The 27405-nt window shown below is 44.1% G+C and overlaps 1 protein-coding gene across 1 annotated transcript in view; it reads left to right on the forward strand.

Moving 5' to 3' along the window:
- The first annotated feature begins 448 nt into the window (after positions 1-448).
- LOC126279923 (RNA-binding protein 24-B-like) overlaps positions 449-27405 on the forward strand; it is a 320643-nt gene continuing 293686 nt past the window's right edge. The window contains exon 1 of the mRNA XM_049979717.1: positions 449-1928. Within this exon, the coding sequence (XP_049835674.1) occupies positions 1659-1928 (270 nt within the window). The 5' untranslated portion in view covers positions 449-1658. The remainder of the gene's footprint in view (positions 1929-27405) is intronic.

Here is a 27405-nt window from a genome sequence, read left to right on the forward strand (position 1 = left end):
AGTATTTTAATGGGGGACGATATTAAGAACATTATTTTTGCATTTCCGTTTCCGGAGTGTTATTGCTTATATGAAATATAGGCATTCAATGTTAATAACGATTCAGTTGTAGCTTGCCTGTAGACGAAGATAAATTCAGGAAAATATATGACAATTTGTAGCCTTAACCTTGTTGAACTTATACAGACCCTGACATAAGTTGACGAAAGTTTGGGCCCCTACCTTATATTCAAGCCAACAGTCTACTTAATAAGGAGAGATAATACGGAGAGCGTCTCGCAGTACGGAGCAGGAGCCTCTGCGGCAAGACCGTTCATCCGTTGGTAGCCCTGCGGGCCATGTGTCTGAGCAGTGCAGCGCGAAGCCGGGGGGAGCGCGTTATTGTGGCGCGCTGCCCCCCGCCGCCAATCACATTGTGCGTCACACCGGCCGCCGTGCGCCTCTACTCCCTGCGCCGAGCGCCCAGTCAGTCTACCGGCGCGGCCGCGAGAGGGACTATCTCTGTCTCTCGCTCAAGTTCTCTGACGCGCGCCGCAGCGATATAGCCGTAGAGCGCGAGCGCGCTCATTAGCGCCGGCCCTGACGCACTTATTTACGCTTCCGCGGCGCTCCAGAGGTGGCCCACCGCTTTCTCCCCCCCCTCTTCCGTTTCTTCGCGAGCGTTTCCCGTCACCGCGTCTTTTTCTCGCTTTGAACCGGTCGGATTTTAAATTTCGAACAGCTGCGAAGTGAGCAAGTTGCAGCCGCCGCTGACACGAGAGGTGGGAGCACAGGGAGGGGAAAGGGACGCACTAAATATAGAAGGCGGAGCTGTGCACGGGGCCAGACGGCAGCGCGCGCGCACGAGCTGGCTCAGGTCTCCGGGGATTCTAACTTAGTGCTCGCCTAGCGGCCCGGCAGTATAGTCTGTCAGTACGCTGCCGCCCAGTTACCTCTCGGGCGCGCTCGCCGCTGTCGGCGCAACAAAAAAGACGGACGGCCTAGACGGTGCCCCACCACTTCGTCGACTGCGACCACGTGTCTTCCGGTGACTGGGACAGCGGGGGAGACCTCTACTGGCACGGCAGTGTTCCCACCACCGACACCGCCGCCGAACAACCTGTCGCCGCTGCAGCTGCGTCGCCGCATCGCGAAACGGCGAGTACGCATGAGGAGGGGACATAGCAGCAGCGAAGTTGCAGCATCGGCCACCATCGCCGCCAGGAGCAATATACGCAGGAGAACGTTAGATCACCCATTCTAGAGCTTCGCAATTTTGTATACATTCGACTGTTACAACGTACTAGTTCAGCGCAGTAGTAAGCAGCCTTCCGCCCTAGAGCAGGCAACGACGCCGACTCCAACAACGAGCTAGCGATAGCCGGAGGGCGACTTTAGACGACTCCTTTGTTGTAACATGATCCCAGCCTTCGGCCGGCGGTGAGCTATCAAACGCGCAACCATCTGCCGTGCTGCGCGCCCCCCTCGCCGTTGGAGGGAAGGTGGTAGGGTGAGCTGCCATAGAGGGAGGCGGCGGAAAGAGAGAGAAACGCAGCTGAGGCTGAGTCGCCAGTGTCGGCGGCCCGACCGAAGCAGCGCGAGCGTGAACAGGGGCGCACCGCCCGGCGTTTATTCGGCGGCACTCGGGTTCGAGACCGGCAGCCACAATTGAGGTCGCAATGCTGATGCCCGCGGGCGCGGAGGCCGTCCTCGGGGGCGGCGCTGCGACGGCGGCGGACGGGCTGGCGGGCCTGGGGGCGGCGGCGGCGGCCGCTGCGGCCGCAGGCGTGCAGCAGAAGGACACCACGTGGACCAAGCTGTTCGTGGGTGGCCTGCCCTACCACACCACCGACAAATCGCTGCGGGAGCACTTCGCCGTCTACGGGGACATAGAGGAAGCCGTCGTCATCACCGACCGCCAGACGGGCAAGAGCAGAGGATACGGATTTGTGAGTACCACTCATTCACGCCGCTTCCGTACCACCTGCTATTTTTTCCTTATTCGTGGATACGTCTATAACGCTTGAGAACTTCCATCTTCAGAACTGTTTCACAATAATTTCCGTTGCGCAGTCTTTGAGTAAGGTAGGGTGTCCATTTCATTTTTATTAAAAAACAGGACATTTTTAAAAAGTTTAGAAAAAAAACTGTCAAATTACGGGAGAAAATGGGTCACAAGCTGTGCTGACAAAATTTAATGGACATAAATTTCTTTTTCATCATGCACTCAGGTGATCCGAAACGTCTTTTTACAATTATTCTCCCGCACTGTCATTATACTTTTCACTTTTGTGTATTTTATGAAGAAGTGCGTCTCCTTTTGACATTTTGGCATAAAAATGAGCACATGATACCCAATTAAAGTGTGTTGTGACAATGAGCAAGGCATTCGCTGTTTCAGCATTTATTCTGCGTCTTTCATTGACCACAGAGAGTTTATTAAGGAAAACACACGTATATTCTGCGTTTCTCCACTGCTAATGATAAAAAGGATACTCACTTTGTATATTGCTGTCAAAATTACACTTTCGTTTTGTCATGATGAAATTGTCATTGCGTAGAATTAAAATTGTCCTGTATCAACTACAACGTCTTCATATTGCTTACCACAACGGAACGGAAATTCTTGCTATCTAAACCAATCGAAAGTATAAGTTAACATGAATCGACACTACGAACAGAGCAACAAAAGTTGTAGTGTAAGTTGCGCAAGTGGCGCTTCCTAGCGTAAAAGTCTTTTTAGCCAAGCGAATACACAAAAAAACGGAATATTTGAACGTCCCGAAATAAATACTTATGGCACAACGGGGCATTTTGGAAAAAAATAAGATAGTTCCGGGAAAACAGGACGAATGGACACACTAGGATAGAACCTATTTCAAATTTTCAATACCTTTGAGCAGAAGAAGGATGTAAGTTTCTGTCGCTTGGTAAAAACAACATGTAGCTCGACTCTTCAACTCAACGAGGTCTTTCGATAGTGGAATATCGAAAGGAACACATTATTGTGGATTATATAGAGTCCAGTTACGTTACTCGATTACGCAACTAAAAGGACATTACACTTATTACGTTCCTAATATATGATAAGGTAAACAGGTAAAGCTGTCATTATCCCCAAGATTAGTTTGAACGCCACAGACATTGTTCACAGGCATAACGTCTTTTTCGTCCGACTTTTGAACCGTCTTACCTAGCCATTTATATTATAGATGAACCAACAGTTTATCATGAACGTCGATCCGTGGTGTATATTTCACATTAACAAACATTGCCAGAGTTTTTATTATTTTTTAGGACATCATTGTATTCGCCGTTGACTGTAGAAATTATTTATTTCACTATTGGAATTTCAGCCTTTGGGACATTTTCGAATGGTGTTGCGAAAGATTTTGCTTCAGCACATGTCAAAGACCGGATTTGCGATAGTGAAATAAATAATTTGTACAGTCAGTGGCAAATATGATTCCCTTTTAAAAAATTCTACGTGACTGTGAACTCCGACCATGAGAAGTTAATCAGTTGCCAGAGGTGAAAGAAGTGATTAGCAACATATAAATGCGAACACCGACCAGAATCTAGCCCAAGATCTTTGGATACAACGATTTAAAATTAATGATGGTCGATTGATGAAAAAATTACTGGAGAAACGAAGTTATAGATTCGAAATTCACTTTACCCATCCTTGCAGTTGCGGATTACGCGTTTTACCAACATTTGAGAATCTCCGTTTTGTTGTACCTATTGTTAAAGTGTTGAGATGTATCCTACAGGAATCAGAAGTTACAGCACAACAAAGAAAAGCGGACATGGGTATTATTGCCTCCCCCGTGTACACTTCCCATTTATACCAGCAATTTTCCTTTGAACGGGCAGGAGAACGCATATAGTTTAACCAGTCTGTGAGACGTATGTACTTTAAAATGTATTGGCTGATGTTGAAAGTGGAATAACTCCATACAGCTAGTAACTGTTATTATTATATTTCACAACATGTATGCCGGTTACGAAAGTTTTTTAATCACTGTATCTGCTTGGATGATATTGCTCTTAGAATTTTATCATTTTCCAAATTCATATATTTATTTTTTGTGGCCGTTTTGTGAGTTCATCTGCGACCAATTTAGGCAAATTCTAAACAGGATAGAGAATTTCTGGTGTTTCGTGTGACATGGTACAAAAACCTCCTCTCTCTAAAACACACACAAACAGAACCAGGAACCAGTAACTGAACCGCCGTGTTATTGCAAACCGTTGGGAAATAAGACTACGTAGGTACCGAAGAGAACTGCCCAAAATATGTGAACATTTCTATCTAAATGTGACTCAATAAGTTCCAAACATGTCACGCCGAAGAAAGAGTAAACTTAAAACAGGTATTAAAATTAGATTAGTTCACATTTGGTATCAGAATTTTATCAGTAGCTTTTCGCGCAACCTATTTCGATCAGTATTCCTGCCTGTTGCTTAAGCTTTGTCTCCGAGATAATTTTTCTGTGATAGCGCATGCTTTATTTTAGTTGATTGCTACTGAAGCATTATGAAAGCCAGAAACTTTAACTGTAGTCTTCCGCATGTTCTTATCCAATAATTTCTAATACAGGTATAAAATGATTTCAAAACAGTCTGACGGTCTGGTATTTGTAATGTACCTTCGTAGAGCAAAAACTAATGTTAATGTTTCATTTAATTTCATTTCGCAAAGATACTATGATCAACCTGTTTCCTGTTTGAAGAGACATTTATTTATACATCTTTTGTATACATAAAGTATACATCCAATCCGTTGATTAAGTTTAAGGGTGTTACATTACACTTATGCAACCGGTCGACTGCTGTCAGACGTGTTTAAAATTGTAACATTTCTACATAATACGTTGGTGTTCCTCCCCTCTCGTTCGCTGTTTGAATTTGATGGCCAGGGCATGAGGTACCAAAATGGGCGACAGTGAATTTGATGGCCAGGGCATGAGGTACCAAAATGGGCGACAGAAGCTACAATATCAGGACGGCTTAACATTCTCTAGCTATCTCAGTAATGAAACCGTAGGACGATAACGGCATTGTGGCCTGTTCTCGATGCACTCGCAGTAATGGTGTTTCCGATCGTGATAAAACCAACAGATTTGCCGTGTCTACACCCTACCGGTTTTCTTCGTACGAGAGAAAGACGTCGCATGGGTTGTAGTTCTGCATGAGATTAATTCCTGCTATGTCAATCAAACACGTATATATTTGATTTGTTATTTATGACGTATATATTTGATTTGTTATTTATGAGAGCGTCGCGTGTGTGTTGTCCCTGTAACTTCCATTTTGGAATCATGAAAGTATCTTGCGCACAGTGCTGTATTTACCCAAAGACGTTTAGTTTTTTTTACTTGATGATTGTCAGGGATTAAAGAGCATTTATGTAGCCAACTCCATTAATGTTGGTACAGTGCCTTGTGTGACACTTCCACCTACCATACTTACGTTTCCTGCATCAGTTTTATTGTCATAGTTTCTCCCTATAGGCCTGTTAGTTTCCAGTAGTACAGAGTAATTCAATCAATGTAATGGCGCCAAGAAGCCTATTGGGGAGCGGAAGTTAATGCAGTAACGTTGTAAACAGAATTCGCGCTTTGTTGGACACATTGTGTTCTAAGTGCCTGTTTCTGAAAACTTTGATGATGCTGAATTGTGTAGTTGAGTTTAAACTGGCGTTTCTGTCAACATTAACTCTTTTGTGTTATGTTGCATTTTGTATTCAGTATTTCAGCGTGGAGCGTCCACTTCAGCAAAAGTTCTCATTTATGCAGTCGTCTAGTAAGTAAAGTTTGCTCCCCATATTTCAACAGTGGTGGTTAGTCAGAATTTTTTAATCTAATCGTAATTGCACGCTTCATCTTTAATTTAGAATTTGACGTTGTCCCGAATTTATCAGCTCTTGTAACTTCAAAGAGACGTTTCACGTTGATAGAATAATTCTGTACTGAGTTCTTCTTGATAATGCCTTGGGAAGAACAGCACACAGAGTGTTACCGAAGTCTTTGCTTTTTGTGATGTAAAAACAAATCTTAAATGTTACCGCTGGATAAACGTATTCTTATCTGCAGGCCCTCTCATACAGAATGATAAAAGTCTGAAATGTATTTACTGTAGGTACCTCTCCCGTTATCTGTACTGGTTCACCGAAAATGTAGCTCGAACATGGTAGGATGCAGGAAATGGGAATATGTCAGTGCAGTGAGCCATATCGACAGACGCGTGTGCGTAATTTGTTTGTTATGTCGAAATCAATGACGTCATTGTCCAAGCAATAATGATTAATGTTTTGCGTAGACGTGGCATGATGGGTCTGAAGACTTTTGTTATATGTTATATAAATCAAGTTTACATACATACATACATGTATGTGGTTGGAATGTACGAGGAGAGTTCAAAAACGAGTTACACAATCTCTTGCAACAATGGTCGGAACATTCAACCAGTCTTCCAAAACATCGATGATGGAAATCCGTCCCGTTGTCATGGACCCATTCGACAAGTAGTATGTGACGTCCTCATCGTTGAAAAATCTCTTTCCAATCAGATGTTCTTCCCAAAAAGATGGAAATCGCAAGTGTAGGACTTACCGATTGGCATCACACAGCGTCTGTGCAACTTTGATCTAATTGTTGGCACCATTTCACTTTAGCTGGTAAAAGTCCCTCCGTAGAATGGAAAACAGTGATTAAACTGATCATTGGCGTCTATAAACTGATCATTGGCTGCGGTAGATTGTTGTAGTTCATTCACTTTTCAGTGTTTCTTCTATCTTGAAGCCGTTGCATCGTTTGAAGGATGCATAGCAACACTGAATTTCCAAGATTCAAAAATCTGCAGTGTAACGTAAGTTAAATGTTATAATGTTGGTTGCTCGGTAATTTCTTTCAGCAACCTGTGGAATTTTATATTGCCCAGGAACGTGTGGCGTATGTAAAGCCGTTCACCACCCCATGGTAATTCGGCAAGAATTGACGACGAGAACTTGTCCGTTGCTTGTCTTGCAAAATCCGACGCCTCTCTCCCCAGCGTTGCAGCAGCTTCAGACTGGCGCCTGAAGATGCACGACAGAGATAGCGCACGTAGGATTGTACAGGGTGCTTCGCAAGTGCTTTGAAGATCCCTAGTGAAACCGAAAATACCATCGCAGTGGTCAGTTTGGAACAGAACTACCGTATCGCAGGCTGCAATGTTGCTAAATTGTGTAGAGAATTGAGATTGTTCGTCAGTGGAGTTAATATTTGTTTGGAAATGCTCCGACTCGGAACGAACCAGAGTAGGGGAGTTGAGTACTTTCCCCTTGCTTCAGTTTTTTGTGTCAGTGCATTTTTCCAGTAGTCCACACATATCTTTTTATTGAGCTTCATTCGTGGGAAAACTGTTACTACTGTTGAACCATATTTTGGGGAACGTCCATTGTATTGTTCTCGTACGAATTTAAATAAAAAAAGAAGTAAATATATGGATCGTAATTACTGCTCAGGTAAAACCATCTGGCTATGAGCTTATTCAACAGGCTGCAGAAGTAGACCCATAGATTTCTCGCGCAGCCCTTCGTGACTGGAAAAGGTACCAACAGCGAATTGCAAACCACGGGAAAGAAGGCCGTCGATATTGGTACGGATTACACTTGACTTCGCTCTTGCTAAGCCTTGAGGGTGCATGTATATGTACAGATAGACTGCAGACAGGCTCGACTAATACCCTCCCTGCTCAGCTTGTAGTTTCCCACTGGACATTAGTCGCCAGTTTCTATTAGTACCATAATTATATTGTCCAACATGTTGTCCGCCTCAAATCTACCAGCATACTAACCGTAGCTCACCCCCCCCTACATGGTAAACAATAACCAGTCTATTTGAGATTCGAGGAAAACCAGACTTAATTGTTCAGTACTGCGAATCAAATTCCTGTCAGTGACCAAAGTTGTACTAGACACTGTTTCAGACTTCCCCGCAAGTGAGATTTGTCAGATTACAGGAAGAACTCTATGCGAGTTTTAATTGTAGCACAACTATGTAGGACTAGCTATATTCCGAGAATGATTTAGAACATCTGCCTACCAACAGAATAACAGCGATGCAAAGTTAGTTGCGATCTTAGGGTATGTAGGGCAGATGAGATGCAACCGTGTCGTACGTTCAGACACGCTAAAAGTCCTTTGTGCTATCCAGTTGACGTACTCACCACGGAAGCGAAACCAGGTCATGCTAAAGTCTCTTCTCTGCCCTCAAATGTAGAGGAAGCAAGTGTTGTTTTGCTGGTCTTTGTAAATATATGATACTTAACTTATAGATAGCTGAAGAGACTCACTGTGACCCAGTGATCCACCACGAATGAACCCTCTGCGGATGATGGAAGTCGTATGACGGTGGAAGTAAGGTTGTCTAGTGATGAACGGTGATCAGCGTACACACCAGGTTCCTCATAAGGGATAAAATAGTGTCAATCCACCGAGGAACAGAACATTGCACAATTATGCGTGGTTTGTTTGCTCTCGATTAGTGTACTGTATTTCAGTGCCTATTTAGTTAACTATGTGTCACATATTACACGAACATCTTTTATAGTGTTTTCTTTGAGGCGCCGTATCTTGATCAAATGATGGTCCTCCTTTCTTCGCTGACAAAGAGGCATATGTGCTAAAAGTTCAAAATTCGTGTAACATCTGAACCTGACAATGACGCATATGTGCGTGTAACATATGAAAAACGCTACCAGGACAAAGGTTTACTTACTTTCGCTTTAATTTTAGTAAGCAGTCATTTAGTCAGATTTTCCTGATTTTTCAGTGGAGCCACCGTTTTAATATTTACTTCGCTGAAGTAACAGTGCTTCCTAAACTTAAAAAGTGTAGACTGTATTATTATTTTCAGATGCGACATGCGGCCCAAAATGGATTATTAAGGGCTCAGTTTTTTAATGTCTCCTAATATTCTGCGGATGAACCATCTAGAACATAAGAAAGTATCGTTAAGTCGAGTAGGGCAATTTGCAAGAAATCGCCCATCATTGTGCGTGATTATACGCAGAACAAGGAAAAAAGTATTGTATGTGCTTTATGTGTGCGCTTTTTTGCGTCTAGGAAAAGAAATCACACCTAGGGGCGTCGCGAAATTTTGGAACGTCCTTTGGTGTACAACAAAGAAAAAGATTGAGAAAAGCGGTTCTAGATCATGACGTTTTCGGGCGGTTTCGTGTTAAACTTTAGCCCCAGGGGTTTGAAGGAATGTTACTGCTTTGAGATTCAAAACTTCACAAACGATGAAATAGCTGCTATTTGCGTGGTTTCATGCTTCAAATCGAAGCAAAAACACTGCTTCCAGCTCACGTCGTCGTTATTGCAACTAAATAAGTTCGAGGTTCGTCAGACAACGCAAGCTTCTGATGTCCTTTACGGGAGTTACTGTATTTATGTGCCTGTAGTAGTCTGAGCGACTACCAGCCATTAATTGAAACGTTTGTTCATAAGCGTTTCACGGCTAGAACGACGAGTGTGATGTTACTGATGTTATCAACAGCAAACACTCTGGGTAGAAACACTACCTCTTACGTTAGTGAGGACTTGACGTACTGTCGTTTAGCACTCTCCTCAGGACACATTCTAAGTAACTCCGAACCTGATACTGCTCGGAATGCTTACTGCTGGACTGCCTTGTGCATTATCCATTTACTGGTCCTCTCTGAGGAGAAATAAAGTACTATCCTGCCTCTTGTTTCTTCCAGCTGTAAGTAGTAGTCAACCACGAACTTGATACGAAGCAATATAATACACAAATTTTAATATGATAAGACCATGTGTCATTAATTTTTAGGTAATATAATCTTTGTAACATTTTGACGGACGATAGGCACTTAGTTTGGCACAGAGAAGCGGAATGATAAAGAAATCTACTTTACCTTATTCCACCCAGCTCGAGACGATCAGATCTACATGGCAGTTCTGCCTACTCGTCATGTACTCACACTTTGAAGGAGACAGATTAAAATTCGCGCTTACTCATCCTGATTCAGATGTTGTGTCGTTACGGTAAATCGCATCAGGAGGAAAGCGATATCTTCTTTCTAGCAAGATACGTCTAATTCCGGTCTCCACGTCCATCCAAGTGACTTAGTATCCAAGTTTATAACACCATTGAAGCAGACAGATTTTTAATTAACCGACAAGTTCGATCTCAAGAGAAAGTGTTTTTAATTTATGTTTCGAAGTTATTTATTATTCGTTAGATGGTTGAGGAACTGCACCATTTTGCAAATCGCTTTCATATGATAACTCCTGCCTTTAACATTGTCGTAAGCATCTACTTTCAGCATTGTTGTGCAATGTTCCGATAAATTGATGTCGCCTCGTCGGTGTATTTTTCTGGCTCACTGTTGCCACATGTCCTTTCCCCTGGAAGAAACCAAACTGTCTTGCTTCTGTTTCATTACTGCCATCTGTATACGTCGTAGCAACATTTGCAAGATGTCATTTCTGGTATATCAGTCTAGTGAGGCACTTCGAAAGCACTGATCTTCCCCTACATCTACATCTATACACTGCAAGCCGTCTTACGGTGTATGGCGGGGAAAACTTCTGATCCCCTTCCTCATCTCTGTTCCATTCGCAAACAATATGTGTGAAGGAAGACTGTCGATGAACCTCCGTACGAACTCTTTATTTCTCTTGATTATCTAGTCAGTTCTTCGCAAGACGTATGTGTGAACAAGCATGTTGTCTGACTCTTCTCGGAACATACACTCTCAGGGTTGCATCAGTTAATTTCTCTGTGATACACAACGCCTCTCTTGCAGCGTCTGTCATTGTACTCGTATTTGTTGAACATATCCGTAACGCTCTCACGCTTTCTTACCGATCTTGTCACGAACTTCTCGCTAGTCGTTGGATCTCCTCTATCTCTTCTACTAATCCTACCTGGTAAGGGCCCCAGACTAATGGGCAGTCTTCAAGAACGGGTAGAACAAGTGTTTCGGAAGCAACTTCTTTCGTGAATGATTTACCTTTCCGTTAGATTCTTCCAGTGAATCTCTGTGTAGAATGAGCTTTCCTTAAAATTAGTCTTATGGGTGGTTGTTCTGTTTCCAATGACACAGCCAGTAGCGTAATCATACAGTAATGGTTCTTTTCACCTATTTATGAGCAATATGTTATATTTATTTACGTTCAGGATTAACTGTCAGTCCCCCCCCCCCCTCACACACACACACACACACACACACACACACACACACACACACACACACACACACACACACACACACACACACCAGTCATCGATCCTCCCCAGTTCTTCATGCGTGTCACTGCAACATTATGGCGTTGGAACGTTCTTATTGACAACTGCATACTCTGGGAACAGTTTCATGGGACCTCCGGCGTTCTCCTCTAGACCATTTATATGTATTGTGAATAGTAGCTGCCCCGTATCATTGCTTTGGGGTGCACCCGAAATTGCCTTTACATGTTGATCATGTTACGTTATGAGCGACGTGATGAGTTGTATCTGCTTGTAACTCTTAATCCAGTCACAAACCTTGTCCACTATTCGGTAAGCTCGTATGTTTTTCAGTATACGCAGTGCCGGTTGAAAACCCAGGCGATACAAGACACCGTTTCGTAAGCCAATCTGACAAGGGCGCCAAAGGCCTTGTAAGACTTTTGTACCGCGTGTATCACAGTTAGTATCGGACGTTTGGTACATAGTAACAAGGCAAGAGTCAATAGCAGCTGAATACCACCAGGAGTCTGGCGGTGCCCCACATAGGCCTACATCGTGAAATAAACTTATTAGTATGCGACACAATATAGAAAAGTTTTTGAGATGAAATATTGTTACTACTTGTTCTTGTTGTTGTTGTTGTTGCCTTCAGTCCGATGACTGGTTTGATGCAGCTCTCCATGCCGCTCTATCCAGTGCAAGCCTCTTCATCTCCCAGTACCTATTGAAACCGATATCCTTCTGAATCTGCTTATTGTATTCATCTTTTGGTCTTCCTCACGATTTTTACCCTCCACGCTGCCCTGCAATACTAAATTGGTGATCCCTTGATGCCTCAGAATATCCACTACCAACCGATCCCTTCTCCTAGGCAAGTTGTGCCACAAATTTCTCTTCTCTCCAATTCTATTCAATATCTCCTCATTAGTTATTTGATGTACCCATCTAATCTTCAGCATTCTTCTGTAGCACCGCATTTCAAAAGCTTCTATTGTTTATCGTCCACGTTTCACTTCCATAAATGGCTACAGTCCATACAAATATTTTCAGAACCGACTTCCTGACATTTAAACGTATACTCGATGTTAACAAATTTCTCTTCTTCAGAAACGCTTTCCTTGCCATTGGCAGTCTACATTTTATATCCTCTCTACTTCGACCATCATCAGTTATTGTGCTCCCCAAATGGTAAAACTCATCTACTACTATAAGTGTCTCATTTCCTAATGCAATTCCCTCAGCATCACCCGACTTAATTTGACTACATTCCTTTATCCTCGTTTTCCTTTTTTTGATACTACTTATGCAACAGCATATTACGATAGGGGCCTACCGTGATACTACACATTAATCTTGCCATAAGCCGAGACCGCGCAGTCTGGGGCACTTTGCCACGGTTTACGCGGCTCCCTCCGTCGGAGGTTCGAGATCTGTCTCGGACATGGGTGTGTGTGTTTTTTCCGTAGCGGAAGATAGTTTAAGTTAGATTAAGTAGTGTGTAAGCCTAGGGACCGGGTCCCATTGGAACTTACCACCACCATAACCCGAGAAGCGTATGTGTAGATGTAGATATATCTTTTTAACGTATATTATTTTTGAAACTAGAGGGGTTGTACAAAAATATGGAAACCGCTAGAGATGTACATGCTTGATCGTAATGCAAATGCTTGCTAAGCCAGCTTGTTGCCTTGTTGCATTTGACCATGAACGGCACCTGTGCAGTGGCCTCATTATGTCACAAGTGTCCGCGATGGTCAGAACAGTGTTCTGTGTAGTTGTGAGGGCATAATGTCAGAATATATCACTTCGAACGGGGGCAAATAGTTGGTGCTCGTATGATGGCTGGTTCCGTAACCAAGGTAGCAGAAGTGTCTGGTGTTTCAAGAGGCACCATATCGTACCGTATACAGCGTACAGGGAAAGCGGGAAAGCTTCATCCGCTGAGTTACAACTCGGACGAAAGTTAGTGTTGATTAAGCGTGACGGACGGTCATCGAATAGGATTCTGACGAAAAGTTGGAGGACGCAGCTCCAAAATTGAATGTCGTACTCGCGAACCCTGTCCGCTCCAAAACAACACGAAGGGAGCTCCATAAACAGGAAACTGCAGGGCGAGTTGGAACTCCAAAATCACACATCAGTGATGAGAATGCGCCGGCAGGAGTGGCAGTGCGGTTCTAGGCACGACAGTCTGGAGCCGAGCAATCGCTACGGTCGCAGGTTCGAACCCTGCCTCGGGCATGGTTGTGTGTGATGTCCTTAGGCTAGTTAGGTTTAATTAGTTCTAAGTTCTAGGCGACTGATGACCTCACAAGTTAGGTCGCATAGTGCTCAGAGCCATTTGAACCATTTTTTATGAGAATGCCCGTAGCAGGAAAACAGGGTGCCGAAGTCATGAAACCTGCGCTATGCAGCAGTGGAAGAAAGTCGTTTGGGGGCGGATAAATGTTGTTTCACTCTGCACTCTGTTTTCAACTTCTGGCCGGCTTTACGTCCCGAGTGAGAAACATGGCGGGAGTTTGATGATGGTTTCAGCAGTTACATCGTGGTATTCCAAGGGCCGTCTGGTTACCTGCAAAGGTCACATTACTGCCACATATTATGTTGTCGCTTTGGATTATCAGTTTCTTTCCATGGTACAGTGACAGTTCTCCAGTAGTGATGCTGTGTTCCAAGACGACCCGTGTTCACATAGCTAACATCGCCCAGGGCTGGTTTTGCGAGCACGAGGATGAACTATCGCATCTGCCTTGGGCACTACACTCAGCAGATTTCAATATTATTGAGTTTTGTAGTATACTTTGGAGCGAAGGGTGTGTGATCGCTACCCACCTCACATCGTCGTTGCCTAAACTTGCCATTAATTTGTAAGAAGAGAATCGTACAGCACCTGTATCTTTTCATTCCGTAATGATATCAGTATTCGCCTACAGTTCTTCGAAGTATGGGATACAAGTGCTGCGTTCCCTTTTGCCAGGGAAATTATAAATCCCAAAAAGGCATGGAAGTGCACATGTTTCGATTTCCCAAATGTGTGAAGTTGAGAAATCGCTGGATTGCAGCTATTCCCAGACAGGAATTTGTGTCTACGCATCATTCAGTGGTAAGTAAATGACAAAAAATTTGTAGCGCGTTATTTGTTTCCAGTTGCACAACATTTGCCAATTGTTTTTAAAAGGAGTTACGTTTCATGTACCAGTATAATTTGTTTCTTAATTCTGGGCCATTGCTACGAGGTTAATACGAAGCTGGTTGTGTAATGTCACTCAAATTTGCAACTATTGTCACACAGAATAGTTATATTAATTAGTGTGACTCGAAAATGTTTAGTATTCCTTATCATTCCTACTTGATTATGTACTTTTATTTGGAAGAGCTACAGAATGATTTTGTTCAGTTTTACATATACAGCTATTCGGAAATAATTTCAATTTGAGTAAACTACCTTAGAAAATTGCTTTAATGAATCTCTTCGACAGATTAAGCAGTATAGAAAGCATAATTTCGAGGTAAGTGCTTTATGATTAAATTAAGAGCACTCTGTAACACGAATTTCAATCAAGGATGTAGGAGAAACAATCTTTTCATGTTAAAGATGCTAAAGTTCTGGAGAAACAGGGAAATAAAATATTTTTCAGGTTTTTTGATTTGTTAAACATTATGTCAGGAGGTCCTCCATTTCGTCGAATGATTTGAGTTTCGTGTGAGATAAGCAAATTTTGAAGTAGAGAGGAAAATTTATGAAAATAACCAGGGAAACAAATTCTTAACAAATTCTTAAATTCTGTATGAGCTCCAGGTGCTTTATTTAAAACCGAAATCGTCTGCTTGTTGTTGCATATTTCCGATTTTTTACTGCAAGAAAGCGTTGCTCCTGAGGTAAAAGACAGGATTTAAAATAACAGTTTGTATTCAAGCCAAGAAACGCGTATTTAAGGCAAATTGTCAAAATAATTTTACACTTGAAATTACATAGGGCAGTTTTGTTCAGTTACTTTACGCAATGATATAAATTTCCATACTTTCATTACAAGGACATGTAGGAGAGGAAAGCACGAGAATCTCTATGCGGTCTCAGCTATAAAACTCGTGAAGTTCGTATAGCTGCAGAGTGCTTAACAGGAGCGTTCCGATACAGACCCGGCCATCAGTATGTGACGTCACAAGTACGCGCCCAGGCCTGTAGTCTAGGTGGTGTTGATTAGACACGGTAATAGTTTGGTTTTGGTGTTTCCATATTTCTGTCCACCCCCTGTATGTGGCCTTGCGTAATTAATTACTAATCCGCTGCAGCTGAATAGAGTTCCAGACGTGCGTAACACAATTAGTAGTGGAAACTGGCACGGAAGAAAGTGTACACGGGGAAAAGACGGAAGCGGGGGGCGCCAGATAAGTCTGGAACTGTCCTTGAGTAAATGGCAGTGCGGAACTGTAGCGAATGTATTCCTGCAGTCAAGTAACACATCAACCCGCGCGACTGCGTTGCATTTTTACCGATGCATGAGCCGCCGTATCAGTTGGCCGTTGTGGAACGTGATGTCTGCCATGCCATGTTTTACCGCCGAGCATATTTTATCCGCTTAACTGCGCAGCAGGCAGAAAAGTCTTGCGGCGCACAGCATCAGGTGAGCAGTGTTTCGCAAGAGGCGGCGACTCCTCCCTCTCAGACTAGAGGTGGCCAGGTGCCTAAGCCACTTGGACGTCTCCTAGGTTTCCGCTGTCCTCACGCGATAGCGCAACGGACCCTGTGCTTCGATGTGTTTCCTGCTCTCACTCGCTGCTGAAACAGTCTTCAGACACGCTTGCAAACCATACCTTCACTCCTGCCACAATTTCGGCCCAAAAATAATCCAGTAATTAGGTTTGACCTTGGTTATACACCTAGTAGCATGGAAGACGATTAACAACTACAGAAAAATCATTAAGAGGTCAAATCCCTCTTACAGCTAGAGCGTGTCAGTATGTTTGCAGTAGGTCACTAGAATTGTTCGTCCTCCTATAGAGTGCGAGTGAATCTCCATAGCTGAGAATCCCCGGTTCAATTCCGGTGCCGTCGAGGATTTTTCCTTCGTGGGAAGGCTGACCTCGGGTGCACAGTAGCGGCTCCAAAACGGAAAAGCTGGCCGATAAAGTGGTGTGCTGACGACCTCATGACCCTCCATACCGCATCCAAATGGTAGAAATGACAGTACTGCTACCGTCATTGCGTAAGGTCTTACGGGCTTGATCGCGGGATTCATTTTCTTACAAGGTGTGGAATTCGCATTTGAGAATCAGTTACATGTTTTTCTTTTTTCCCTTCGCACATCAGCGTGCAAAATTTGTTGTTTTCATCATTAGAACTTGATTAAGTCCTCAGTTTTATATGCTGGCTGCTTATAATTAAAGGCTAGCTACTCAGGAGGTCCATTGTGTATTGCAAACTTGGTAGATGTTGTAATGCGTTAGTGCTGAATCAGTTTACACTGGGAAAAAAATGAGTTCCAGTTTTGGGCACCAGGTGCAAATCGGGCGCTGTGAATGCAAGAAAGACATGAAACGTTTCCATACGTAGTCTATTAGGAACGGGCCGTGGACAGAAAAGGTCAAACAAATGAGGAAGGCATATGTTGATATTATTACCCGCCACTTACACAATTTGTTCAGTATGATCATCAGCGACGATGACGAGATGCTGTACACTGTTTCAGCGGCGAGTGCGGGCAGGAAACACATCGAAGCACAGGGTACGTTGCGCCAATACTGGAGCTAATTATTTCTAGCGTAAATCGGTTCCGCCTTAACGCATTAGAATATCAACCAAGTTTGGCTGCCATGCGATAATTATGACCAACACTGGTCCTCTGTGAGTAGCTGCACTTTTACTTATAATCACCCGGAATATCAACATAAGTTTCATGTAGTCTTGGTCTTCAGTTGCAACTATCCTAGGTGGCATTCGGTTTGTGAGGAACTTTCAGAGCTCCCCATTTTCTCATTATTTGTACTGTTTCAGGTACACGCCACCTCAAATGGTTAAAATGGCTCTGAGCACTATGGGACTTAACATCTGAGGTCATCAGTCCGCTAGAACTTAGAACTACTTAAACCTAACTAATCTAAGGACATCACACACATCCATGCCCGAGGCAGAATTCGAACCTGCGACCGTGGCAGTCGCGCGGATCCGGACTGAAGCACTTAGAACCGCTCGGTCACCGCGGCCGGCACACGCTACCTCAGAATATGCGGAAGATAGTGCAAACCGAACAAAGTGACGCAAAGAGGTTCATACTCCACATACTCAGCACATGCACTTTGTAGCGTATGACATCATACCTGAACGATTTACTTTTTTGACATAGCTCTGTTTACACACACTTCATATTTATAGTAACAAACTTTTTGTTGTTGTCTTGCTAACTGCGCTGTTTACATACGGCGAGTGCGGAAAATACTTTACAGACTATAAAGTATAAGCAAGCTGCATGCGACTGTGTATCCGAAGTTCGAAAAACATAGCCCAGCGTTCAATAAATTCAACACAATAGTTATCGACAAAAGAACAGAGCGTTTGGTGAAAAGTCTTACAGTTCTGCGGTCTCATGTTAATGACAGTCAAAGACACTGAAGATTTAGAAATGATGGGATAAAGTATATTCGTCAATATGAAGCATGAAGTAATTTAGAAATAAATTGATTAAATCCTTCCACAACCATTGTTATAACTTTATATCCTTTAGTCAGGTAGGCAGATTCGAGACAGTATCATTATCAAATGTTACGTAGGATCATTATGACAGATAGCTAAATGCAGGTGACATTTTTATCGATTTTCTAAACTATTATCATTAAAACTGATTACATCCATCCAGATTAACATGAACGCTTCAGGAAGTCGTGCAGTTCGTTGTAAAGTATAGCGTTTTGTTGGTGGTCGAAATATACAAAAGGTGCGCGTTCACCGTCACCGTGTCACGTCGTTTAATTTTAGCCAACCGGTATTATGAATCACGTAACATTGCTAATGAGACAGCGTGTCTCGAACTATATTGATTAGCGATCACGAAAACCTTCAGAATCACGTCAGCGGAGGTGAAGAAAGATTTTTGTCAAGAAAGTATCTCTTGTCTTGTTTTATACTGACAAGGAATTGAGAAATAAGTTCTGAAATAGCATGCCTGGACCACAGTATTTCATGGAAGTCTAACGTGGATCGTGGGAAAACCGAAGAAGGAAGTAGAAATATTTGCAATAAAGTATTGCAGAAGAATATTAAAAAATTAGTTGTACGCATAAAGTACGAAGTGAAGGTGTAATAGAGGGACCGGACGAGGAGAAAGACGTCATGGTAAAAAGGGACAGTTAACATCTGGCAGAGCATCCAGCGTAGTTAACTTGGCGCTGAGAGACGAATCAGAAGAAGATAAAAAAAAATTACGAGTCTAAAAATAAAGATTTCTCCAGCAGAAGAGGTAGTGCAGTATGCGTTCTGTAGTGGATGTACAGGTGTGAAAAGATTAACCCGAGAGTGGCACAGTAGGAGGACGTATCACGCAAGTGATTTGGAGAGAGGATGTCAACCAAACGTGCTCCACTCCTTCGTAATGGGGTTGTCTGAGGAGAGTTGCCAAATTAAAACGGAAATGCGCTCTTGGCTTCGCCCCACCTGTCGGCACCAATCTACAAGATCATCGTCTGCGCTGCGAACCAGTCACGCAAGCCGATTCCCGCCCCAAGTTGGTTCTGCGTTTGCTAATCGGCCATCAATAATATTTGAACTTGCGTGACGTAGATTATATCACGTTGCACAGGAATCTTTCCACGTGTGCCTATATTGCACGAGGCGAAAGACTGTAAATGGCAGAAAAATTACATTGTTAACCACAGTAAACTACTACAAAAAATATACGTGTGTATTACGCGACCGGTACCAATAAGAGACTATCGTGTAGCACACATTTTATATGACAGCGTAGTTTTACATTGACATAGCAATGACGTCATTCACACCATTATATCTCTATATACCCATTGGAGATATGGCAGCACACGGTATTTGATCAGCAATCAGAAACTTCGACTGTTTCTTAGGCGTTCAAGTCGTATGTCGCTAGTGTGTTTCTAGCGTGAAGCAGGCCACCGTACTGCATGTACTAGCCTGCTCATTCAGACTGGTCTTCATGAAAATACGATAACTAGCAACCCGCCCCTCCTTCACACATTGACACCGGTGTGTCAGACCCACCATACTTGCTCCGGACACTGCGAGAGGGCTGTACAAGCAATGATCACACGCACGGCACAGCGGACACACCAGGAACCGCGGTGTTGGCCGTCGAATGGCGCTAGCTGCGCAGTATTTGTGCACCGCCGCCGTCAGTGTCAGCCAGTTTGCCGCAGTCTCCATCGCAGTCTTTAACACTGGTAGCATGCCGCGACAGCGTGGATGTGAACCGTATGTGCAGTTGACGGACTTTGGGCGAGGGCGTATAGTGGGCATGCGGGAGGCCGGTTGGACGTACCGCCGAATTGCTCAACACGTGGGGTCTGAGGTCTCCACAGTACATCGATGTTGTCGCCAGTGGTCGGCGGAAGGTGCACGTGCCCGTCGACCTGGGACCGGACCGCAGCGACGCACGGATGCACGCCAAGACCGTAGGATCCTACGCAGTGCCGTAGGGGACCGCACCGCCACTTCCCAGCAAATTAGGGACACTGTTGCTCCTGGGGTATCGGCGAGGACCATTCGCAACCGTCTCCATGAAGCTGGGCTACGGTCCCGCACACCGTTAGGCCGTCTTCCGCTCACGCCCCAACATAGTGCAGCCCGCCTCCAGTGGTGTCGCGACAGGCGTGAATGGAGGGACGAATGGAGACGTGTCGTCTTCAGCGATGAGAGTCGCTTCTGCCTTGGTGCCAATGATGGTCGTATGCGTGCGCCATGCAGGTGAGCGCCACAATCAGGACTGCATACGACCGAGGCACAAAGGGCCAACACCCGCCATCATGGTGTGGGGAGCGATCTCCTACACTGGCCGTACACCTCTGGTGATCGTCGAGGGGACACTGAATAGTGCACGGTGCATCCAAACCGTCATCGAACCCATCGTTCTACCATTCCTAGACCGGCAAGGGAACTTGCTGTTCCAACAGGACAATGCACGTCCGCATGTATCCCGTGCCACCCAACGTGCTCTAGAAGGTGTAAGTCAACTACCCTGGCCAGCAAGATCTCCGGATCTGTCCCCCATTGAGCATGTTTGGGACTGGATGAAGCGTCGTCTCACGCGGTCTGCACGTCCAGCACGAACGCTGGTCCAACTGAGGCGCCAGGTGGAAATGACATGGCAAGCCGTTCGACAGGACTACATCCAGCATCTCTACGATCGTCTCCATGGGAGAATAGCAGCCTGCATTGCTGCGAAAGGTGGATATAAACTGTACTAGTGCCGATATTGTGCATGCTCTGTTGCCTGTGTCTATGTGCCTGTGGTTCTGTCAGTGTGATCATGTGATGTATCTGACCCCAGGAATGTGTCAATAAAGTTTCCCCTTCCTGGGACAATGAATTCACGGTGTTCTTATTTCAATTTCCAGGAGTGTAGTTGATCATATTTCCTGTGGCCGGGACGAATTGTCTGGCGTAACGGTAATAAGTTATATAATAATAGCTTCATCGTGAATCAGTCTATTAGTGAAAGCCGTATCAAAATTCCTACTGTAGTTGCTGAGATTAGCCTTCTCATACAGACAGAAAAATGCGGCGGGACTTTAATTTTTAGTATGTATAGATGAGGCAATTTTTAGTATGTATAGATGAGGCTCCTATTAGGCATCTCCTGTTTAAAGTTGAGTAGGTACTCTCATGATGTCTTATAGCCAGGTCAAATAGAGGACACCAGTCAATCAATTGAGCCCTTTATAATACCCTTCTGTCAGCAATTGTACTAGTCAATCTGTGTCTTGCCTTAAAATTCTATGTATCATCACAGTTAAATTTCTCATTCAGGATTCTCTCTCCATTCTTTGTCAAACTAAACTAGTCTGTTTCCAATGACCTCTTTGCTGAAATGTCCAACTCAGTCCTGCCAGGGCGCTATGTTTTCAGAACACCAGACGTGTTGGAGGTACAATTAGTTACGAATGCATTGGTTGTCTTCAGCTCCCAATTAACGGAATTCCATTATTATATCTAAGAAGGGATCGGTTGGTAGGATATGTTCTGAGGCATCAAGGGATCACCAATTTAGTATTGGAGGGAAGCGTGGAGGGTAAAAATCGTAGAGGGAGACCAAGAGATGAATACACTAAGCAGATTCAGAAGGATGTAGGTTGCAGTAGTTACTGGGAGATGAAGAAACTTGCACAGGACAGTAGCATGGAGAGCTGCATAAAACCAATCTCAGGATTGAAGACCACAACAACAACATCTAAGAATAATAATGTTTTTCTGTTGCTGGCTGAATTTAAAAATGAAAAGTGTGAAAACAGCGTCAAAACAAAAGACTCTTTTTGAATTTTTAATTTGGCTGTGAATGATGTTACACTTCTGTGATTATAGCGTTACTAATTAATTTTGTGGTAAGTGAGAAACACTACAAAACATTTGGAGATGGTCGACGCATGTAGGACAATTGAATCGCAAGAACACGAAAGGAACCAGTTCCAGAGCGATTATAGCTCTAATAAAGGTACAGCCTAATCCCCCACGATATTAATAGTAATCAGTATTAATAATATTGTTTCCAAATTGTTTCCTGTTTTAAGTATTGGCTACGAAAAAGACAAGCAAGGAAATCCATTTGTTGGCGAGAAGATGCAAGAGAAAACATGAATATCGGCAATGACCATAGAGAGGGTAGGAGTTTGACATTGAGCGCGTGCAGTAAACACCTCTTACAGTTAATTACCGAAAGTTCGCTCGAAACCTCGTGTACGGAGCTCTTATGATATCTGTGTGACGCACGCCCGCACTTCGCCACTATCACTACGCTCTCCAATGACGTGTTTTGTATCACCATAATTAGCTGCGATTGTTCTTTTCCTTTCGTACTTGACTTGCGTGACGCAGCTCGTCCGTAGACTGCAAGCGTCAACGCCTCTCGACGAATGGCATTATTTCTGTATCATTTCCAGACGCCAGTCTGAAATTCGTGACAATGGCGTCTAATGAAGGCTTCGCCTCACCTCATATAGATGGCATCGGCGATCCTCGCGTGTCATCGTGATTTTGCTCGCTTTTATATCTGCCACATCCACTTCAGCGCTATACCTTGTACTGTTGAACACTGCACCAGAAATGCCACGTGGTGAGTGACCGAATGTGTCCATCAGTAACAATCCATCTTTCAGCCGCACTTTGCTATCTCTCGTTTGCGACCATTATAGCTAGAGATTTAGTGTACTGTGAACCCTTCGGCGTTAAGCAGTATGGACTCGCGACATGATTGGCTTATGAGACAATTCCGGCAGTCTGGTGAGTAATAACAAGTTATTGTTCTAGGACTGCATATTGGCCGTAACGTGGAAGTGTAAGTGGGTTGACACGGCTGGTTTCTGCACGCGCGTGTTTCCGGTCATGGTCCGGTTGCTCCTGGACTGGAGCCACAACGAGTTACTTCCGGGAGAAATACGGCCGTTATGTGGCGTGTTTTTCGTGGCTGCCCTCAAATGCATTGCATTGGTACAGCGCCACCAAACTAGTCTGTCATCTTTATCACCCTGAAGCCACCTTATGGTGGGTGGCGGAAGGCATTTTGAGTATCGTTGTTGCTTTCCGCCGTTTCCTGTTGCAGGAATGGCGCGCGGGAATAATGATTGTTGTGTGCGCTCTAATTTTATCTTCATGGTCTCCTGGAGAGATATACGTAGGACTAAGCAATGAGTCTGTAGACTCTTCTCGATTTTAACAATAAACCACACCGTAATCCATAAATTCTCTCTTGTAGGGCTGCCCCCGGATTTGGATAAGCACCTGTGGTGACGCTTTCGTGCTTACTAAACCAGCCTATGACTAAAAGCATGGCTGTTCCCTATTCCCCCTATCAGTCCTGTCTGGTAATGGTCTCTGACTCAACGGGCTATGGTTCAAGTGGCTGTGAGTACTATGGGACTTAATATCTGTGGTCATCAGTCCCCCAGAACTTAGAACTACTTAAACCTAACTAACCTAAGGACATCACACACATCCATGCCCGAGGCAGGATTCGAACCTGCGACCGTATCGGTCACGCGGTTCCAGACTGAAGCGCCTAGAACCGCACGGCCACATCGGCCGACCAACGGGCTATGCTCAGGTATCAGTCGAACGAATGTTTTGTAAGCTACCTCATTCGTTGATTGACTACGCTTTCTGAATGTTATCTCAATGAATCTCAGTCTGGCCTCTGTCATTTCGACGATTCGCTTTATGTGGTCGCTCAACTTTAAATCACTAAGTTCGCTTTCTCCTAGATATTTAATTGATGTGTCTGAGTCCAGTGATTGTTCAGCATTTAATATAATCATACAGTACAGAATCTTCGCTTCTACTTATGAATGTACATTACATGTTGGGAGTCAACAGCCAATCACTGCACGAAGCGCCGATCCTTTGTAGGTGTTCCTGCATTTTACCACAATTTTCCAAGTTTGCGATTTTGTGTACACAACAGCATCATCCTTGGAACAGCCTTATAGAACTACCACTATGTCATCCCCATTTTCATTAACGGAAATACGTGCCTTAAAATTTTTCTCATGGTGAGTTTAAAACCACGGTAGGCTGTTGTTTAGCATTGTTGACTGCTGGCGGAATAATCAGGTTCTAGTACTGTTGATTGCAATGGTGTAAATGTCTGGAAGAGGTTATACTACACGTTTCGAAGCCATATAAGAAGCTGCTTGAATAAATATACAAGAGTTTTGCCATTCAACGACGGCCGCTGTGGCCGTTCGGTTCTAGGCGCTTCAGTCTGAAACCGTGCTGTTGCTACGGTCGCAGGTTCGAATCCTGCCTCGGACATGGATGTGTTTGTTGTCCTTAGGCTATTTAGGTTTAAGTAGTTCTAAGTCTAGGGGGACTGATGACCTCAGATATTAAGTCCCATAGAGCTTAGAGCCATTTAATTTTTTTTTTCCATTCAGCACGTAGTGGTAAGCTAACCTGTGGGCTGTTAAATATAGCCATCTGGCATAGGGAACAAAAGGCAGTTTGCAAGGATCATTGCAGGCTGAAATTCAACCATTGCTACTTCCGTCAACACCCATGTAGACTCCATGTGGTGTCATCACCGTATTGCGACTGTGGGAAGATACAGGACGTCAACGACATCTACTTTAGCTGTTCTCGATACGGACTGGGTATTTACGGAGCTGATTCACATGAATCAAGAACTTTCATTAACTGTGTTAACTCCTGATTACAGTAAATACAGACATTTACAAATTGCATGTGGAATTAATGTGTTAAAAGTTGTGGCTGAGCTTAAATGGTAACCGTTAAGTGTGTGTGTGTGTGTGTGTGTGTGTGTGTGTGTGTGTGTGTGTGTGTGTGTGTGTGTGTGTGTGTGTGTGTTTATTTCGCTTTGTTGGAAAACTGTTGGTTTACCTAAGAGGCTCCCATTATTTGTGTGTTATTCACCATGTCAATGAAATTTGTTTTATATTTGTCAGCAGTTGTAGAAACGATAGATTGATGCTTTCAGATGATAGGCAGCACTGTAAGTTTAGATTGGCGTTATTGGTGCACCCAAAGGCCAACAAATAAATAAAAAGAAATATTGTGGTGGAGATCGAAACGCTTCCGGGATGGAGGCCACATAGACTTGATGTTGACAGGTAGTTTTGTGTGTTCATTGTACTAGTTACAGCCAAACGTCATCCGTGCTGTTAATGTGTATTCAGAATAATTCATCTCCCTGTATGATGTCTCACGTAGGCCATATTTGGAAATGTATGTGTGTGTTGCTGAAATATTTTAGACTGTACTACTGTCTGTGATGTCCAGTGCCAGCTACAGCACTTACTCAACGAGACTGGGCAATAACGACCTGCAAATCGATTAAAAACGTACTGAAGGCATTGCTTCGAATATGCTGATTTAGAAAACTGCCCTCACACTTGAACTCGTCTCATAGGTGGTTACACCCCATTATAAGCGAGAAACTTACTAGATTCATTTTATGATTATTGACTTTTAAGCAAGTGTAGTTACGCTGGGATATTTGCGTCGCCATATGCACGTAACGTGGTTCAATTGGCTGTGAGCACTATGGGTCTAAACATCTGAGGTCATCAGTTCCCTAGAACTTAGAACTACTTAAACCTAACTAATCTAAGGACATCACACACATCCATGACCGAGGCAGGATTCGAACCTGCGACAGTAGCGCTCACGCGGTTCTGGACTGAAGTGCCTAGAACCGCACCGCCACCAGGGCCGGCTGCACGTAACTGTCTATTATCGATAACTGATTTTGCCAAGATACTTTCTCCGTTTTTTAATTGGCCGTAAACGGAGCTCAACGATACACTATTTGTTTTTCAATGGGAACTTAAGTAGGGCAGGTATCGTTTAACTCGCAATAAAACTGATTTATCCTTAGTTTTACATTGTCCTCAGTACAAACCGCCTCCAGAGTGAAAGGCCATGATTTTAATTATGAATTACAAGTAAATGTTGTGTGACTAGGACCTTCCGCCGGGTAGACCGTTCGCCGGGTGCAAGTCTTTCGATTTGACGCCACTTCGGCGACTTGCGCGTAAATGGGGATGAAATGATGATGATTGGTACAACACAACCCTCAGTCCCTGAGCGGAGGAAATCTCCGACCCAACCGGGAATCGAACCCAGGCCCTTACGATTGACAGTCTGTCGTACTGACCCCTCACCTACCGGGGCGGGGGCGGACATGCATTACAAGCACGATTTAGCTTATTTTCCCATGTAGGTCTAACTTCCGATATCTCAGTTATTCCGCTTATGACAGTCGTGTTTTCTCACGGACAGCAACATCAGTAAGTGGAAGGCATTAAAAAAAGAAAAAAGCGACAAAATTACAGTTGCGTATTTGATTTAACACGAAATCTGGAATCGCGAGATATCAACTGTTACGTCACATGTAGGCCAACGGCAGGAAACGCTGGTATGTTGCCCACAATATCTAGGCTGGTGAAACGCCGGCATAATTCTCCCTAATAGTGTTTTAACGATAGCAAGAACAATGGCCCACTTTCTGTAGAGTAATTTGCGATAAAGCAAGCCAGCCACGTACGGCAACCACACCGGTTGTTCCCTGCACAAAGGGAGTCTGCTGCTCTGTTCCAGTTGCCGGCCGGTGTGGCCAAGCGGTTCTAGACGCTTCAGTCTGCAACCGAGCGCGACCGCTGCGGTCGCAGGTTCGAATCCTGTGTCGGTCATGGATGTGTGTGATGTCCTTAGGTTAGTTAGGTTTAAGTAGTTGTACGTTCTAGGGATCTGATGACCTCAGATGTTGAGTCCCGTAGTGCTCTAAGGCATTTGAACCTCCGTTCCAAGTGTACAGTACACGCGATCCCTAACGGACGTGCGCGAGCGTTAACATTCAGGATTCTCAACAACCGTGAGGATACGAATGCATTCGCAGGGAGGACGTTAATCACATCCTGTCCGCAGCTCGTGGTCGTGCAGTAGCATTCTCGCTTCCCGCTCTCGGGTTCCCGGATTCGATTCGCGGCGGGGTCAGGGATTTTCTCTGCCTCGTGATGACTGGGTGTTGTGTGATGTCCTTAGGTTAGTTAGATTTAAGTAGTCATAAGTTCTATGGGGCTGATGACTTCAGAAGTTAAGTCCCGTAGTACTCAGAGCCATTTAAATTTAAATAGACCACAATACTCAATGAAACAGGTTCAAATGTGTGTGAATTCCTAAGGGACCAAACTGCTGAGGTCATCGGCCCCTAGACTTACACACGACTTAAACTAACTTATCATAAGAACAATACACACTCCCATGCCTGAGGGAGGACTAGAACTGCCGGCGAGAGGGGCCGGGCAATCCGTGACATGACGCCTCTAACCGCGCGGCCGTTATGCGCCGCGAAGCAGGTTCGGGGACTGTAGCTGGGAAAAGAACAACAAAAAATGTTCAAATGTGTGTGAAATCTTATGGGACTTAACTTCCAAGGTCATTAGTCCCTAAGCTTACACACTACTTATCCTAAATTATCCTAAGGACAAT

The sequence above is a fragment of the Schistocerca gregaria genome, chromosome 1 (assembly GCF_023897955.1).
Source record: "Schistocerca gregaria isolate iqSchGreg1 chromosome 1, iqSchGreg1.2, whole genome shotgun sequence".
Classification (NCBI taxonomy): domain Eukaryota; kingdom Metazoa; phylum Arthropoda; class Insecta; order Orthoptera; family Acrididae; genus Schistocerca; species Schistocerca gregaria.